Source organism: Anomaloglossus baeobatrachus, chromosome 1, assembly GCF_048569485.1.
Source record: "Anomaloglossus baeobatrachus isolate aAnoBae1 chromosome 1, aAnoBae1.hap1, whole genome shotgun sequence".
Taxonomy (NCBI): domain Eukaryota; kingdom Metazoa; phylum Chordata; class Amphibia; order Anura; family Aromobatidae; genus Anomaloglossus; species Anomaloglossus baeobatrachus.
In genome coordinates, this window is record NC_134353.1 from 487,433,480 (window position 1) to 487,448,676 (window position 15,197).

Consider the following 15,197-nt stretch of genomic DNA (forward strand, 5'->3'; position numbering starts at 1 on the left):
TTCGCTTTAATGATATCCCTGCAGTGCTCTCGTACTCTGACCTTTACCTCACGGGTCGTCAGACCAACATAAAGCTTCTTACAGGGGCACTCGCCAAGGTAAATAACCCCCCTTGATGAACATGTCAGTTGTTTCCTAATGGAAAAGGTTTTAGACCCATCAAAATTGACAAAAGTTTTAGATTTTACCAAATTCGCACAGGCTTTACACAGCCCACAAGGAAAAAACCCTTGATCTGCTGTGGTGAGTGGTCTTTTATTCTTTACATTTGGGTCAAAATGACTATGGACCAACGTGTCTTTCAAATTCTTTGATCTTCTTGCCGTAACCAGCGGTTTAGGGGGTAAAATACTTTTCAAAATTACATCAGAAAGTAAAATGTCCCAGTGTTTTTGTAGAATTTCCTTCATCTCTGCCCATCGATTATGGTAGGTGGTAATGAATCGTGTGAGTCCCGTTTTCTCCACTTTAGTTTTTTTATTATTTCTATTTGTGCTTATATTATTAGAGAACAGGAGCGTATTTCTAGAAGAAAGTGTGGCTCGATGATACCCTTTTTGTATCATTTTCTTGTTATAACCTCTTTCCAAAAACCTCTGTGCCAACTCACTAGATTGTTTTTCAAAACTGAGTTGGTCAGAGCAGATCCTTTTTGTTCTTAAAAATTGACCTATTGGAATGCCCGAAATCAATGTTTTCGGGTGAGATGAAGAGGCATGGAGGAGGCTATTAGTGGCCGTATCTTTCCTAAAAACGGAGGTCGACAATACGCCATTGTCTTCAGTTTTAATGGCAATATCCAAAAATTCCAGCTCTCTTCCCTGTTTGAATGTTAATTTGATATTCTGTTCATTGTTGTTTAAAGCTTGCATCATCCCATCTAATTCAGAAGGGGTGCCGTCCCAAATGAACAGAATATCATCTATGTAGCGCATCCAATTAAGGATGCGACTACATTCAGGGATGGCATCACTAAGAAAAATGTCTCTCTCCCAGGCTCCTAAAAACAAATTGGCATAGGAGGGGGCACATGCCGCCCCCATTGCCGTTCCCTGTGTCTGCAGAAAAATCTTTCCATCAAAGGTAAACGTATTGTGTTTTAATATAAATTCTAGTAGAATCAACAATAATTCCACCATTGATCTGTCAATTGCACTGTTCCTCAGAAAAAATGCAACTGCTCTCAAACCATCAGTGTGTCTAATTGATGTATATAAGGACTCGACATCGGCCGTGACTAAGGTCATACTCGAATTCAACTGGATTCCATCCAATCTGCACAAGGCCGATGTCGTGTCCTTAATATATGATGGTAGCTCAACAACTAATGGCTTGAGATAGTAGTCAATTATATCACAAACAATTTCACACAGCCCTCCATTACCTGCAACAATAGGTCTCCCGGGAGGGTCTGTGACGTTTTTATGAACCTTCGGGATCAAATAAAAAGTTGCCAAACGGGGATGTAGATTCTTCACGTAATCCAACAATTTTTTTGGGATTATTCCTTCGTCAAAAGCTCGAGATAAAATTGAAAGTAGTTTTTCCTGAAAAGTCGAAAGAGGATTAGCCACTAATTTTTTATAGCAATGTTTCACATTTAATAGTTTGTAGGCCTGTCGCTCATACATAGCGATCGGCCATACTACTATATTACCGCCTTTGTCGGCACCTTTAAAGACAACATCAGTCCATGATTGTAAATCTTTAAGTGCCTCCCTTTCATTTCTGGACAAATTAGAATGACCAAGTTGTCTAGGTAAAAGTTGTTCAAATTCTTGTGAAACCATTCTAGTGAAGATTTCAATAGCAGGGCATGTATTAAAAGCAGGAAATTTATTAGATTTGTTTAACAAGTCATGCGGAAAACTGCTTACTACCTGGGACGTACTTTCATCCTCTAAAGATTGTAATGTGGCCAACGCCGCCTCCTCCTTTTTAGAAAGTGAATCCTCAGGCTGGTGAGATTTATTATATAGTCTCTTGAAAAAAAGTTTCCTTGAGAACAAATGTAGATCTTTTACTGATGTAAACGCATCTGCAGAACATGAGGTAGAGAAAGATAAACCCTTCCCTAATAACGAGACATGTGATTCTGTTAAGACGTGATCAGAAAGGTTAATTACCTTAGGCTGTTGTTGTTCACCACCATGATCTTTACTGAAAATGTCATAGGGTCGTTTATTATATTTCTGCTTGTTTTTTGACTGTGTATAAACTGAATGCGGTTTGATTGGGCAGCTACCGGTATTTAATCTTGGCGCTCTTTCCAGCCCGACATGCCCCCCGTTGAAGCGGGATGCGAAATGTACGTCGGGGTAGGTGACTGGCGGCTCTTCACTTTAATATGCCCAGGTAACTTCTTGCTCGTGGATGGTGGTTGTTGTGCCCTAATTGTGTTCAGCTTGGTGTCCGCCTAAACACGGTAATTTCTCCCGTCGGGGAGTTGTTTGCAGGCACCAGCTGACTGACTCTTTTTCTATATACGTATTATAGTGGCCCTGCTTACAAGTTAGGACCATAGCGCCATCTATGGATATAATAGGGTTATGCATCCACCATTCACTTGCAATTGGGTTTTTTGGCACGATATTGAGACTTTCACTTTAATGTAGTGACTATTATTATCCATCCTTTTTGCAGTAATAAATTGTCCTCATAATTGCCAGATTGTTCATGGGTTCCTTACTAAATATTCCATGATTGGAAAGTAGTTTAGGTTTAATATCCCATAATTGACAACGCATGGGAATGTATTGCAATTTGCACTTTCTGCACAGCATTAGTCACTTTACATAGTGGTCTGGGTATATGTGCAATATCATTATGCTGCTAGTCTGTTCTGTTGCTGTATACATCTTTTTATGTTTGTGTGATTATATATATATTGAATAAAGATTGTATTATATACTTAGGATTGTTTGCTCCTTCTTGAAAAAATGACTATACAAAGTTTTTTCAATTGTTGATATTATACTATACTATATGTAACATCTGAAACAACCAATGAATGGCCAAAATCATATAGAGGCTGACTCTAAAATAAGAACAAAATCCTACAAAGAACATAGAGTAAACAGCCGAAATAAGGATCAAATTATATCTTTATTGAAACAGAAATCAAAAGACAAACAAAACATACAAAAGAGGATAAGCCATGAAAAATATTTTCATCCAAATACATCCTAAAAAAAAAGCATGTGTATCACCAATGAATATGGAATATATTAATTGATCACTAGGGGTCCTCAGTGCAAAGAAATAATTTATATTTGATGTAAATAATGCACATCCACTAGAAAAAAGTATTTGTTATTAAATAGTGCACTCTCCATTTGAAATTTTTTTTACACAATCATACAAAAAATAATACATTTTAAGCACTCTCAAGATGTCATAGCTAAAAATGGCCTGAAAATCCAATATATAAAGCTGAATGTATGTGTGTATGTATGTATATGTGTGTGTGTGTATGTCCGCTAAAGGAATCCGCACCGTCGCACGAAATTTTGCACAGACGCCTCATGTGACTCAGGGAGCGTCGTAGACTATGTTTTGACAGAAAAAATTAACCCCGTGCTTTACAGTTAGTCTCTAAAATCCTGCCGCCATTAAACTGAATGGAGGTGGGAGCTATAGGTTATTAATAGCAACTGTCGGTAGTTGCTATAGGAACAAAATAAACTGTTAGTTGAAGCTTATGCGTGAGGTTATATGATGTCGGTGGACAGATGGATAGAGAGACAGAAAAAGACAGACAGACAGAGACAGATGGGGAAAGAGACAGCCCTAGAAAGAGACAGCCCTGGAAAGAGACAGACCTGGAAAGAGACAGCCGAGCAAAGAGACAGACCTGGAAAGAGACAGCCGGGCAAAGAGACAGACGGGCAAAAAGACAGACAGGCAGACAGATGGGCAAAGAGACAGACGGGGAAAGAGACAGCTGGGGAAAGAGACAGCCCTGAAAAGAGACAGTCCTGGAAAGAGACAGACGGGGAAAGAGACAGCCCTGGAAAGCGACACCCGGGCAAAGAGACAGCTGGGCAAAGAGACAGCCGGGGAAAGAGACAGACCTGAAAAGAGACAGACCTGGAAAGAGACAGACGGAGCATATTACTTGGCCAATTTAGTTAAATCTGTGTGGAATATCTGTGGTGTTGAAATATATGTTGTGAAATGCTTCTATTAGCTTAGTTTTTGCCTTTTAATAATTACATTTCTATGTATTTGTTTTGTGGTTTTTGTGTGCAGAATACATTTTTGTTGATACATTCTATTTTGTTAACAACAGTTATTAACCCGGGTGAAGTCAGGTAGTACAGCTAGTTAACATATATTAACAATATCAGTGACTCAACATACTTATTTCTGTTCAACATCAAGTAATATTAATATAAAAAATAATAATAAACAGAAATAAGTTTGGCCGGTTGGTTTGGCCCTTCACAACAGTCACAGCCTCTCATGTGGCCCTTTGGAAAAATGAATTGCTCACACTTTTAATAACGTAATCTGAAATATCTTGTGTTTTGTGGCTGTTTGTTATTTTTGAATTCTTTCTACAAATGACATTGTTCAGTGGATTAATGCCTTGTCTTTATTGATGGATTTGGATGTTGTTTGCTGGTAGTAGCCAATCGTGCTTTATTACATTGAAGATATCAGGTCGATCGTTAGGGTTGTACTGCAGCATTTCTCTGATCAGACGTTTGCATTCTGCATCCACTTCCACAGCTCTGGGAAATGTCAGTTCTATCCGTTGAATTTTTGACAACGCATTCAAGCTGGAGTCTCTAAATGGCATTTTTCCGGTCACCATTATGTAGAGGATCACTCCCAGGCTCCAAATGTCAGACTTTCTTGGTTCATAGGGAATGCCACGCAGCACCTACAAAATAGCCCTTCTTTACACAAAATGAAAGCAAATATTTCCATTTACTTACAGCTTTCACACTTTAAGGGGATCGCAACAATTTATTGTTATTGCAGCAACTAGTTAAAAGGGTTGTCAACTACTCAGACAACACCATCTCAATCAGACAACACCATCTCAATCTGAATGTTTTCCCCAGTTAGAATAAAAACACTTATACTCACCTCCAGTGCTGTTTGAGCGGTGTTGGCACTGGCTCTTCCGGGGCTCACTTGGAGTTGTTACATCAAGCGAGCCCTACACCCAGTCAGCGCTTGTTTCCCTCTGGATGGACGCTCACTTCCTATTGATGTTTCATACGTCCGAAGGCCGGGAGAGTGAAGCCGGTGCTGATTTGGGGCAAGTCTCACATGACATAACAACTTCACATGAGCCCTGGGACAGAGGGTGCCGACACCACTGGAATGAAGCCGGAAATGCTGAAGAATCATTATGTAATGGGAACCAACACAGATTGTGGACTGGTTGCCTGAGTAGTGGACAACCCTTTAATGTTTAATTCACAACAGTATTTTGGAATCAGCCTTTCATCAGTATTTGTATGCCAAAGCCAGGAGTGGAACTCACAGATGAAAACTATAATATAAAGACTGACAACTGTTCTGTGTTTTGAAGACACTGCTGGTTTTGGCAAATACTGATCAAACACTGATACAAAAATACTGATATGTAAATGAGGCCTAGTAATTTTAGAATACTAGGCAAGCGGATTATAATTTTCAAATCTCATCCACTTTCTGCTCTCTAATTCTAGGCGAAAAACCAAGCATGCCACAGATTTTTATCAGTTTCAAAATAATCCCTGAAAACCACAGCAACATTGGCTGAAATTGATAATGGCTACCCTTTGAAGACCCTGTCTGCACACATGCAAAATGACACATCACTATTGCACAGTCAGTGTGCACACATACGGAAAGCGATCACAAGCTGAGCCTGCTCCACAACCAGCATAAGCCTGGAAGGCCCGTTCACACCTTGAGTATTTGGTCAGTATTTTACATCAGTATTTGTAAGCCAAAATCAGGAGTGGGTAATAAATACAGGAGTGGTGCCCGTGTCTTTATTATACTTTTCCTCTGATTGTGCTACTCCTGGTTTTCCCTTACAAATACTGAGCTAAAAACTAACAAAACCAGGAGTGGGTAATAAATACAGAAGTGGTGCCCATGTTCCTATTATACTTTTCCTCTGATTGTCCCACTCCTGGTTTTGGCTTACAGATACTGAGGTAAAAACTCACAAAACCAGGAGTGGGTAATAAATACAGAAGTGGTGCCCGTGTTTCTATTATACTTTTCCTCTGATTGTGCCACTCCTGGTTTTGGCTTACAGATACTGAGGTAAAATCTCACAAATCCATGAGTGGGTAATAAATACAGAAGTGGTGCCCATGTCTTTATTATACTTTCCTCTGATTGTGCCACTCCTGGTTTTCCCTTACAAATACTGAGGTAAAAACTAACAAAACCAGGAGTGGGTAATAAATACAGAAGTGGTGCCCATGTTCCTATTATACTTTTCCTCTGATTGTCCCACTCCTGGTTTTGGCTTACAGATACTGAGGTAAAAACTCACAAAACCAGGAGTGGGTAATAAATACAGAAGTGGTTCCCGTGTTTCTAACTAATGCGATCCTCGCATGACACTCGGCTCACGCTGGCAGCACAGCGGGAGCCGAGTATCATGCGAGTATCACTGTGACTGAGGTCCGATCGTGTGATCGGACTACAGCTGCGAGGGGGGGCCAGCACTGAGGAGGGGCGGGCAGGCGTTAAAGAGGGGCGGGTCGACACTGCGGAAGGGAGGGAGGGCTTTATCTCCCTTTCTCCTTCGTTGCTGGCTATTGCCATTCTCGCTCTGCACTTACTGCGTACTGCGAGTTCAGTGCGATTTTTCTCTCGCCCCATAGACCTCAGAGCCGGCCCGCCCCCAGCAGCGGAGGTCCGCTCGCATGATCGGACTTCAGTCGCAGGGACAACTCGCATGACACTCGGCTCTGCTGTACTGCCAGTGTGAGCTGAGTGTTATGCGAGGGGATCGCAGTAATTCCCGTGTGGCCCCAGCTTGATTGTTCCACTCCTGGTTTTGGCTTACAGATACTGAGGTAAAACCTCACAAAACCAGGAGTGGGTAATAAATACAGGAGTGGTGCCGTGTTTCTATTATACTTTTCCTCTGATTGCGCCACTCCATACTGAGGTAAAAAACTGACCAAATACTCAACATGCACATGTGGACTAACAATACCACCTGCAGCTAACTTGTGTCAACCATTTAGATGCCACTGTCAATCACTGACATCAACATTTAAATGGACCCTGTCAGCACAGAATGACTGTACAAACCAAGTACAGGAACTCAGTGCATCTTCCCACCTGCTTTTCTCTGGCTTTATAAACCATAGAAGAGTCAGAGTGAAAACAAGCAGTTGGGAATATGCACTTAAATGTTTGGTCATGCCATGATGCACCAAAGGACTTGGTTTCAACAGTCATTCTGTGCTGACAAAGTACAGGCACTCAGTGCATCATGACGTGGCCAAATATTTAAGTTCATCTTCCCACCTGCTTGTTTTTCCTCTATCTTCACCCCATTTTCTTTGAGTGACAGCTCTGGCATCATAGATCCAGTAAAGGAAGGGGATAGAGGAGAAACAAGAGGTGGGAAGGTGTATTTAAAGGTTTGGTCACACCCTGACACCCCGAGTGATTGAACTTGGGTTTCTGTAGTCATTCTATGCTGACAGTTGACCTTTAAATGGTCTGTTTGTTGGTGCACTGGGTACCATAGGCCCCCCGATGCGATCACAGATTATTGTTGGGTTAGGGGGGCCCGAGGAAGGCCTTGGTCACTGCCATATAGGTCCTCTTATGAAGCCCCCCTTGTCCAATACATGTATATTTTGTGTCCTAATGTACGTAAAAGTCTGATCTATAAAAACATAAAGTTAATTAAACGATATGTTAAACGCCTAAAAGAAAAAAACAATCTTACAGGGAACCTGTCACCACTTTTTTGGTGTATAAGCTGTGGCCACCACCACCGGGCTCTTATATACAGCATTCTAACATGCTGTATATAAGAGCCCAGGCCGCTGTGTAGAATGTAAAAAACACTTTATAATACTTACCTAACGGTCGTGCAGTGGGCCATATGGGCGTCTCCGTTCTCCGGGGCCGGCTCTTTCGGCCATCTTTGTCCTCTTTCTGAAGCCTGTGTGCGTGACGTGTCTATGTCATACACATTCGCCGATCCTGCGCAGGCGCACTACAATACTTTGATCAAAGTGCGCCTACTCAGGACCTGAATGCCAGCGAGTGTGGACGACGTCGGACGCGTCATGCACCGCGGCTAAAGAAGGAGGATGAAGATGGCAGAAAGAGGTGGCGCCGGCACCGGAAAACGGAGACGTCCATATGGCCAACCGCACGACCGTTAGGTAAGTATTATAAAGGTTTTTTTATGTTCTCACAGCGGCCTGGGCTCTTATATACAGCATGTTAGAATGCTGTAAATAAGAGACCGGTGGTGGTGGCTGCAGCTTATAGGCCAAAAAAGTGGTGACAGGTTCCTTTTAACTCCAAAATTGACGTTCTTCAGTTGCTATGTGACGTCCTGGCAAAACCAGGTTGTCACAGAGCCTGCACAAATCCACCAAAGTGCAGGCCATTCTCCTCCTTGGCACCAACATAGTCCCCACACAGATATACACCAGCCAATCAGGCCCTACTCAAACCCTCCCCAGGAAAATGGGAGGGATTGAAAGAGCTTGGAAAGTGACAGAGCAGAGTTTAGCTGGAGTTTGAGCTGTAGTCAGTGAAGAGCTGACAGGAGGGAGTTGGAGATCCCTGGAGAGGTTGGTAGTCAGGGTTGGAGCCATGGACTACCGGACTAGGTGGCAGTGAGGGCCACAGGCACGGAGATACAGTCGCGGGGAACCTGAGGCTGACCGGGACAGGGTTGGAGACCGCTGGTGCCAAGAGAGGGGATCGGTCCGGAGGCCGTTCAAGCGGACTAGTCCAGACAAGAAAGAGACAGACAGAGAGTGTGGAAGAAAAGGGCCCCTGGCTGTATATCTGGGTGTGGGACCCGAAGACACCAGCCAAAGGTGACCGGCCATTGGAAATTTGGTTTACAATACAGACTGTATGTGTGGTTACTGACCCTCCAAATCATCAGCAGCTCACCCAGCACCACGACAACTGAACTGTGAGTTTCCTGCTCCCTGCAAACCTCTCACAATACCCTGGGCCCCGGGACTACACCTCCCCTACCCGTGGAGGGGATCCCACCTTGCTGCCCCGCTCCATCAGCCCCGGGCGTCCCAATATCCAGGCAGCGGGGGTGTCGCCATCCATCACCGCAACCTACGGGTGGCGTCACTGACAAAGACTCTATCCCCTGTAATAACCCTTTTTCACTCGTGGGCGATGGACGGCTACGCGAGCCCTGGATCCAGCTGCCACTTGAGCCACAGCCACTGCCCGGATCAGAGTGCCTCGAGCCTCCCCCCGATTGTGATCTGTCACCCGCCCGCGACAGCTACACTTCCCCACACCAAAAAAATGAATCAAAGCATAATCTAGACATTGTATATACACGGAATTGTATTAATAAAAATGTCAGCTTGATAACACAAACCCTTTTTGGTTTGTGAAGACATTTTTGTAAACACTAAAATAAAAATAAAATAGCAATCTGGAGAAGAATATTGCCATGTCATTTTTACACCACAATAAACACCATAAAAAACAAAACCCCCAAAAAGATTTTTCTGCGTTTTTCAGTATATTATATTGCAAAGTGAAGTGTGTCACTGAAAGCTCCAACTTGTCCCAAAGAAAAAAAAAAAAAAAATAGTCTTCATCCTCATACAGTAAGGCTATGTCCGCACGTTGCTTTTTACCTGCTTTTTTGCTGCTTTTTCAACTGCAGCGTTTAATGCCAAAATGGTTGTGTTCTGCTTTTTAAGCAAAGTCTATGGGAATTTGGGTTTCTTGTCCGCACTATGCAGTTCAAACTGCAGCATTTTTGTTGCAGAACTTTGGTCAAAAACTTAGCTTTGCAGTGCAAAACCCAAATGGCAAAAACAATTGACATGTCAATTGTTTTTGCCATTTGGGTTTTGCACTGCAAAGCTGAGTTTTTGACCAAATTTCTGCCACAAAAAGGCAGCAGTTTGAACTGCATAGTGCGGACAAGAAACCCAAATTCCCATAGACTTTGCTTGAAAAGCAGAACACAACCATTTTGGCATTAAACGCTGCAGTTGAAAAAGCAGCAAAAAAGCAGGTAAAAAGCAACGTGCGGACATAGCCTTATGTGGATGGAAAACTATAGAAATGTATGGCTCTTCGAAAAATAAAAGGAAGGAAAACAAAGACTTGAAAAATGTAAAATAAAAAAAAATAGGCCAGTCATGAAGGGGTTAATTAATACCCAAAAAGTCAATAGTGTTCATAAGAATTAATCCATGAACTCCAGTTAGGGCTCATGCGCACGTAACTGCTGAATATTCTGCAGCGATTTGACAGCACATGTGCGCGTCAAATCGCTGCAGAAGCACTGCATAATGGATGCAGTATTTTTGATTAAAAAAAAGCCGATTTCATGCGCTTGGGATGCTGCCCCCACCATAGACAGAGTGGGAGCTGCATCCATAGCGCACAAAAAATTGACATGCTGCTTTTATGAACACACGGATTTGGGTCAAAAGTTTAGCACCCAAATCGCTGCGTTCAAAAAAGCAACGTGCGCACGTCTCATGCCCAATCTACATAGATTGTGCAGGGGACGCATGCATTTACGCTGCAGTGCAATACGCAGCGTAAATGCATGTAATTACGCCACGTGCGCACGAGCCCTTGAACTTCTGTAACTTTTATTCTTTCACCATTCAAGCTCTTGACTTTTTTTTCAGGTTTCCAAATAAAAGAATATCCATATCCTATGTGGTTTGAACCCAATGGTTTTCTGCATGCTTTACTCTGCCTATGAACACGTGCATTTTATATCCTACGGACCCTTCATTTACCTCTAAGGCCTCATTTAGACGTCTGTGTCCACGTTGTATCCATTTTTATTCACAGATCCCACATATACCCTATATAATCTATGGGGCTTGCTCATGTGTCTGTACAAAACACACACAGTCTTGTCCGTTTTTTTTCTGGAAGAATAGATGACAAGGGCCAATACAAGCCTAGGAGTCTGTGAAAAACACGTACAGCTCATGGATGGCATCCAAGTGTTTAACATTGCAAAGTAGAGGAGAAGCCTTGTAATTTATTTAATGATTAGGGAGAACAAACACTACCATGCTCGGGTGCTCGGTACTCGTTAAGAGCAGTTGGATACTTGGATGAGCGCGACTTAAGTACCCGAGTCTAATGGAAGTCAATTGGGAGCTCAAGCATTATTCTGGCAGACTTACATTATACTAGAGTCACTTCCATCTGAGCATCCAACTGCTCTTCATGAGTACCGAGCACCCAAGCATGGTGGTGTTCGTCATCATTATTAATCTGTGAAAAACACTGATGACATACTTGATAGTAAAAATGGACCCACACAGCATACACAGATCAGACATAGATCCAAAACACTGATGACATCACGCATTGGTGTCACTGATGACATCACGCATGGGTTTAAACAGAGACGTGTGAATGAGGCTTAAAGGGAACCTGTCAGGTCCAATATGCACCCATAGCCAAGAGCAGTTCTAGGTGTATATTGCTAATTCCTGCCTAACCGTCCCTGTATACACTAGCATAGATAAAGAGATCTTTATAAAAAGTATTTCTAAAGATCTTTTACCATATGCTAATGAGCGCAAGGACTAGTCCCCTGGGCGTTAGTTTCCCGGCCAGTTGCCTCCATTAGCATGTTAGTACGCCCCTCTGGGCGTGCTATCATGCTAATGAATGTGCAGCATCAGAGGATGATCTCACTCACCTCTCCACCGCCATCGCATCCGACGGGGGATTTCGGCTCAATGCACATGATCCCGGAGTTTGGGTCAATGGCACTATGAAGCCGGGTATATGCGTCCTCGCTTCAAACTGAAGAAGTGCGCATGACCCAAACTCCGGGGTCATGCACACTGAGCTGAATTCCCCAGTCGGAGGCGATGGCAGCGGAGAGGTGAGTGAGATCATCCTGTAATACTGACTCCCCTCACAATTAAGCGAAGTGTTTCCGCGGTGGCTCCTTGCTGTAACACACACCTTTTTAGCTTTTCCTTCTGTTCATAGACAGCATCTCCAAGTCCACACCCGAAGAGCAATTTCTCCTCCACGTCTAAGTGTGGAGAGGCAGCTAGTGCGCATGCCGATTTACCCCAGCCGCAGCCTAACTACAGTGTTTCGCCTAGTGAGTATGCTCAGCCTGACTGTGCCATTCCTGAGGCTATGTCTTCATTTTGGGATACAGCGCATGCTCCCACACTTAGTGCGAAAAGCCTCTTTGCACAGGTGCTTGCATTCCGTGCCGGGTCTAAGTCCTGTTTTGTGCCTAGACACCATGCTAAAGCTCTTTTTTCAGAGACTGTATTTCATGCTACTGAGCATGCTCAGGCACTTACTGCATCAGAGACTAGGTCCGGTAATGAACTCTTTGGCCCTGCCCCTGATGTGGGGGGCCCATATAGACCACAGGGCATCAGGTGTCCTGACTATGTGGCCAGGCCACTCCCAAATGGCTTGCAGAGGCCCGCCCCTATGACTTGTCACCTCCATTATTGATGGTCAGACGATGACTGGTGAGGTGTTTGTGTCGTGGCAGCCATGAGGTCATTATTGAAGTTGCGGTTCCAAATAGGACGCTAGTTATGCCACTCATGATGTGTCACTCTGCTTTTGTCTCCAGGAGGTGCATTGTGGTCCACCCTGGTTTGGGGCGGACCCAGGTTATAAAACGGGCTGGAGCCAACAAGGAGGTGCGCAGTCTTCTATTATGCTCCGAAAGAGCACACCTCCATGTGTTAAACCCATTGCGGCTTTTGGCCAGAGGTAGGCAGGGATAGGGCGTCGATGCAGGTACTGCACATTCATTAGCATGATAGCACACCCACAGGGGCGTACTAATATGCTAATGGGGACGACTGGACAGGGAATTAACGCCCAGGGGACTAGTCCCCTCGCTCATTAGTATACGGTAAAAGATCTTTAGAAATCCTTTTTCTAAAGATCTCTTTATCTATGCTAGTGTATACAGGGACAGTTAGGCAGGAATTAGCAATATACACCCAGAACTGCTTGTGGCTATGGGTGCATATTGCACCTGACAGGTTCCCTTTAATTTACTCTGGGTGACTGCGTGCTGAACATCAGGGCTTGGACCACATATCTAGAGGAGATAAAACACAACCTGCATACGGACTCACCTCAGGAGAAGCATAGGCTAGAGTGCCACAGTATGTGGTGCACAACTTGGAGTCATTCGGGAGTATGGTCCCAAAGCTGAGGTCTGTGATCTTTGCATTGTGATCTGATGTAATAAGGATATTTTCACACTTTAGATCTCTGTGTGCCATATGACGCTCATGCAGATATTGGATGGCCCCGGTGATCTGGCTAAAAAGACTTTTGGCCATGTTATCTGACAGTGGCCCTGTGCTCTGCACTAACTGCAGGAGGTCTGTGTGACACAATTCCATCACTATAAACTGGAGGCGGTTACTTATCTCAATAAACTCAAAAGCAGTTATCACATTGGGATGCCGAACCTGCCTCAAAATGTCCAGTTCACGGGGTAAAAATTTCACGGTATATTCAGCTGGGACCTTCTTCTTGTCAATCACTTTAATGGCCACTTTGCAGTGGTGTTTCCTAGATGTGGCCATTTTCACCTTTGAATAGGCTCCTTCACCAATGGTACATAATGTATTGTATCCCAACTTCTCTAGCAGAAGATCAACAGTGGACATGATGCCAGAAATTGACCATCAGGCTTGTCTGCGTCAGTAATGAAGTTCTTCCCCTTTTTAGATTCTTTTTAACCTCAAAGATGCGATGATAGAGATGGAAGCTACGCCTATTGACACCGATATCACACTATACGGGTAATAATGGGCTGGTCTATGACCTTTATTTGGTTGCCATAGTTACAAGTATACCTGGCATACTGAGAAATGCCTGGACCTAGGACTGTTTCATAGTAATAGATGGCATAATCCTTGAATGGTGGCACAGTGCCCACTCAAAGGTGAGAAGCGCAGAAGTTCCTGTGATTGGTCTGGGCACAGCGTCTTTTTCAGGAAGACCACTCGAAACCCATAAAGAAAGGACCTAAGTAATCCCCTTTTATCCTTTTCCGATTTCCAAAGACTCCAAGTGGTTGTAAGAAGTAACCCGACCATTCTTCAGGCGTTTTCTGCTCTGAAGACAGTCTATACAAGTCAATGGAAATGGCGTCGATCAAAAAAGCACTAGGAAAACGTAAAGAAGACATGTTAAAAATGAGGCTTCGGGGCAAAAACGTGAAACACCTTCCTCTTCAAAGGCTCGTCAGGTTCAGCTGAAAAATACCTTGTGTGCACAATCACTTAAAGTACAGGTCCATGAGCTAAAAAGCTGATAATGAGGCAGATTTATGATAACTGCCTTTGTTGGCCACAGCAACCAATCACTGCACAGCTTCCATTTTTCAAAAGCGCAGTACACAACAAAAGCTGGGCTGTGATTGGTTGCTCTGAGCAAAAGCCTTTGCCTTCAAGCAGTTTCCTAAATCTTAGCGTAGCACTGATGTTCCCAGAATCCCTCACACTGCCCTGGGCATCAGCTTTCACTACAGCCACCATCATGTACAGTTCCTCTGCCTCTATGTATCCAACAGACGAGTCAGAACTTTCACAGTTAAAACGTCACCGCCTACGTCATCTTTCCGTGCCCACGAATAGAAAAGAGGGCTTCGCTTTCTGGCGGGTCACGTGTGGGAAGCGCCTGTTTCTAGGCCGCGTAGCACTGTGCCACACAAAAGATGGTGGTTACGTACGGACGCTCCATCCTTAGTTACGTAATCTTCAGCGTAAGATTTCCTAGTACCCAGGCATCGGTCCGCGACAGGGGAAGATGGCGGCGTCCAAGGTGAAGCAGGACATGCCTCCTCCCGGGGGTTATGGGCCGGTGGATTATAAGAGGAACCTTCCCCGTCGTGGTTTCAGCGGTGGGTGTCTGGGAATAGAGAGCCGGGTTCTAGTAACATGAGGGGGAAGCAAAGCAGCCATGACACTGTCTACAGAAATGCTTTCTCAGTGGAA

At 43.8% G+C, this 15,197-nt stretch overlaps 2 protein-coding genes across 2 annotated transcripts in view; one reads left to right on the forward strand and one right to left on the reverse strand.

Annotated features, from left to right (window-relative positions):
- Positions 1-3,201: 3,201 nt before the first annotated feature.
- Positions 3,202-14,842, reverse strand: TSSK6 (testis specific serine kinase 6). The gene is made up of 3 exons (XM_075315438.1): positions 14,467-14,842; positions 13,323-14,366; positions 3,202-4,888 (listed from the first exon to the last, which is right to left on the reverse strand). The coding sequence occupies exons 2-3, from the start codon at positions 13,863-13,865 to the stop codon at positions 4,598-4,600; spliced, it is 834 nt and encodes a 277-aa protein (XP_075171553.1). The 5' UTR covers positions 13,866-14,366; positions 14,467-14,842; the 3' UTR covers positions 3,202-4,597.
- Positions 14,843-14,960: 118 nt separating this feature from the next.
- The window catches only part of NDUFA13 (NADH:ubiquinone oxidoreductase subunit A13), a 52,291-nt gene continuing 52,054 nt past the window's right edge, over positions 14,961-15,197 (forward strand). The window contains exon 1 of the mRNA XM_075315451.1: positions 14,961-15,103. Within this exon, the coding sequence (XP_075171566.1) occupies positions 15,010-15,103 (94 nt within the window). The 5' untranslated portion in view covers positions 14,961-15,009. The remainder of the gene's footprint in view (positions 15,104-15,197) is intronic.

Bases quoted from the DNA above. Each gene is read 5' to 3' on its own strand.
- TSSK6 (XM_075315438.1), bottom strand. From the start codon at position 13,865: ATGTCCACTGTTGATCTTCTGCTAGAGAAGTTGGGATACAATACATTA. The intron at 4,889-13,322 runs GTGAGTCCGTAT...GCTATTTTGTAG, and splicing joins TAGCCTATGCTTCTCCTGAG to GTGCTGCGTGGCATTCCCTA.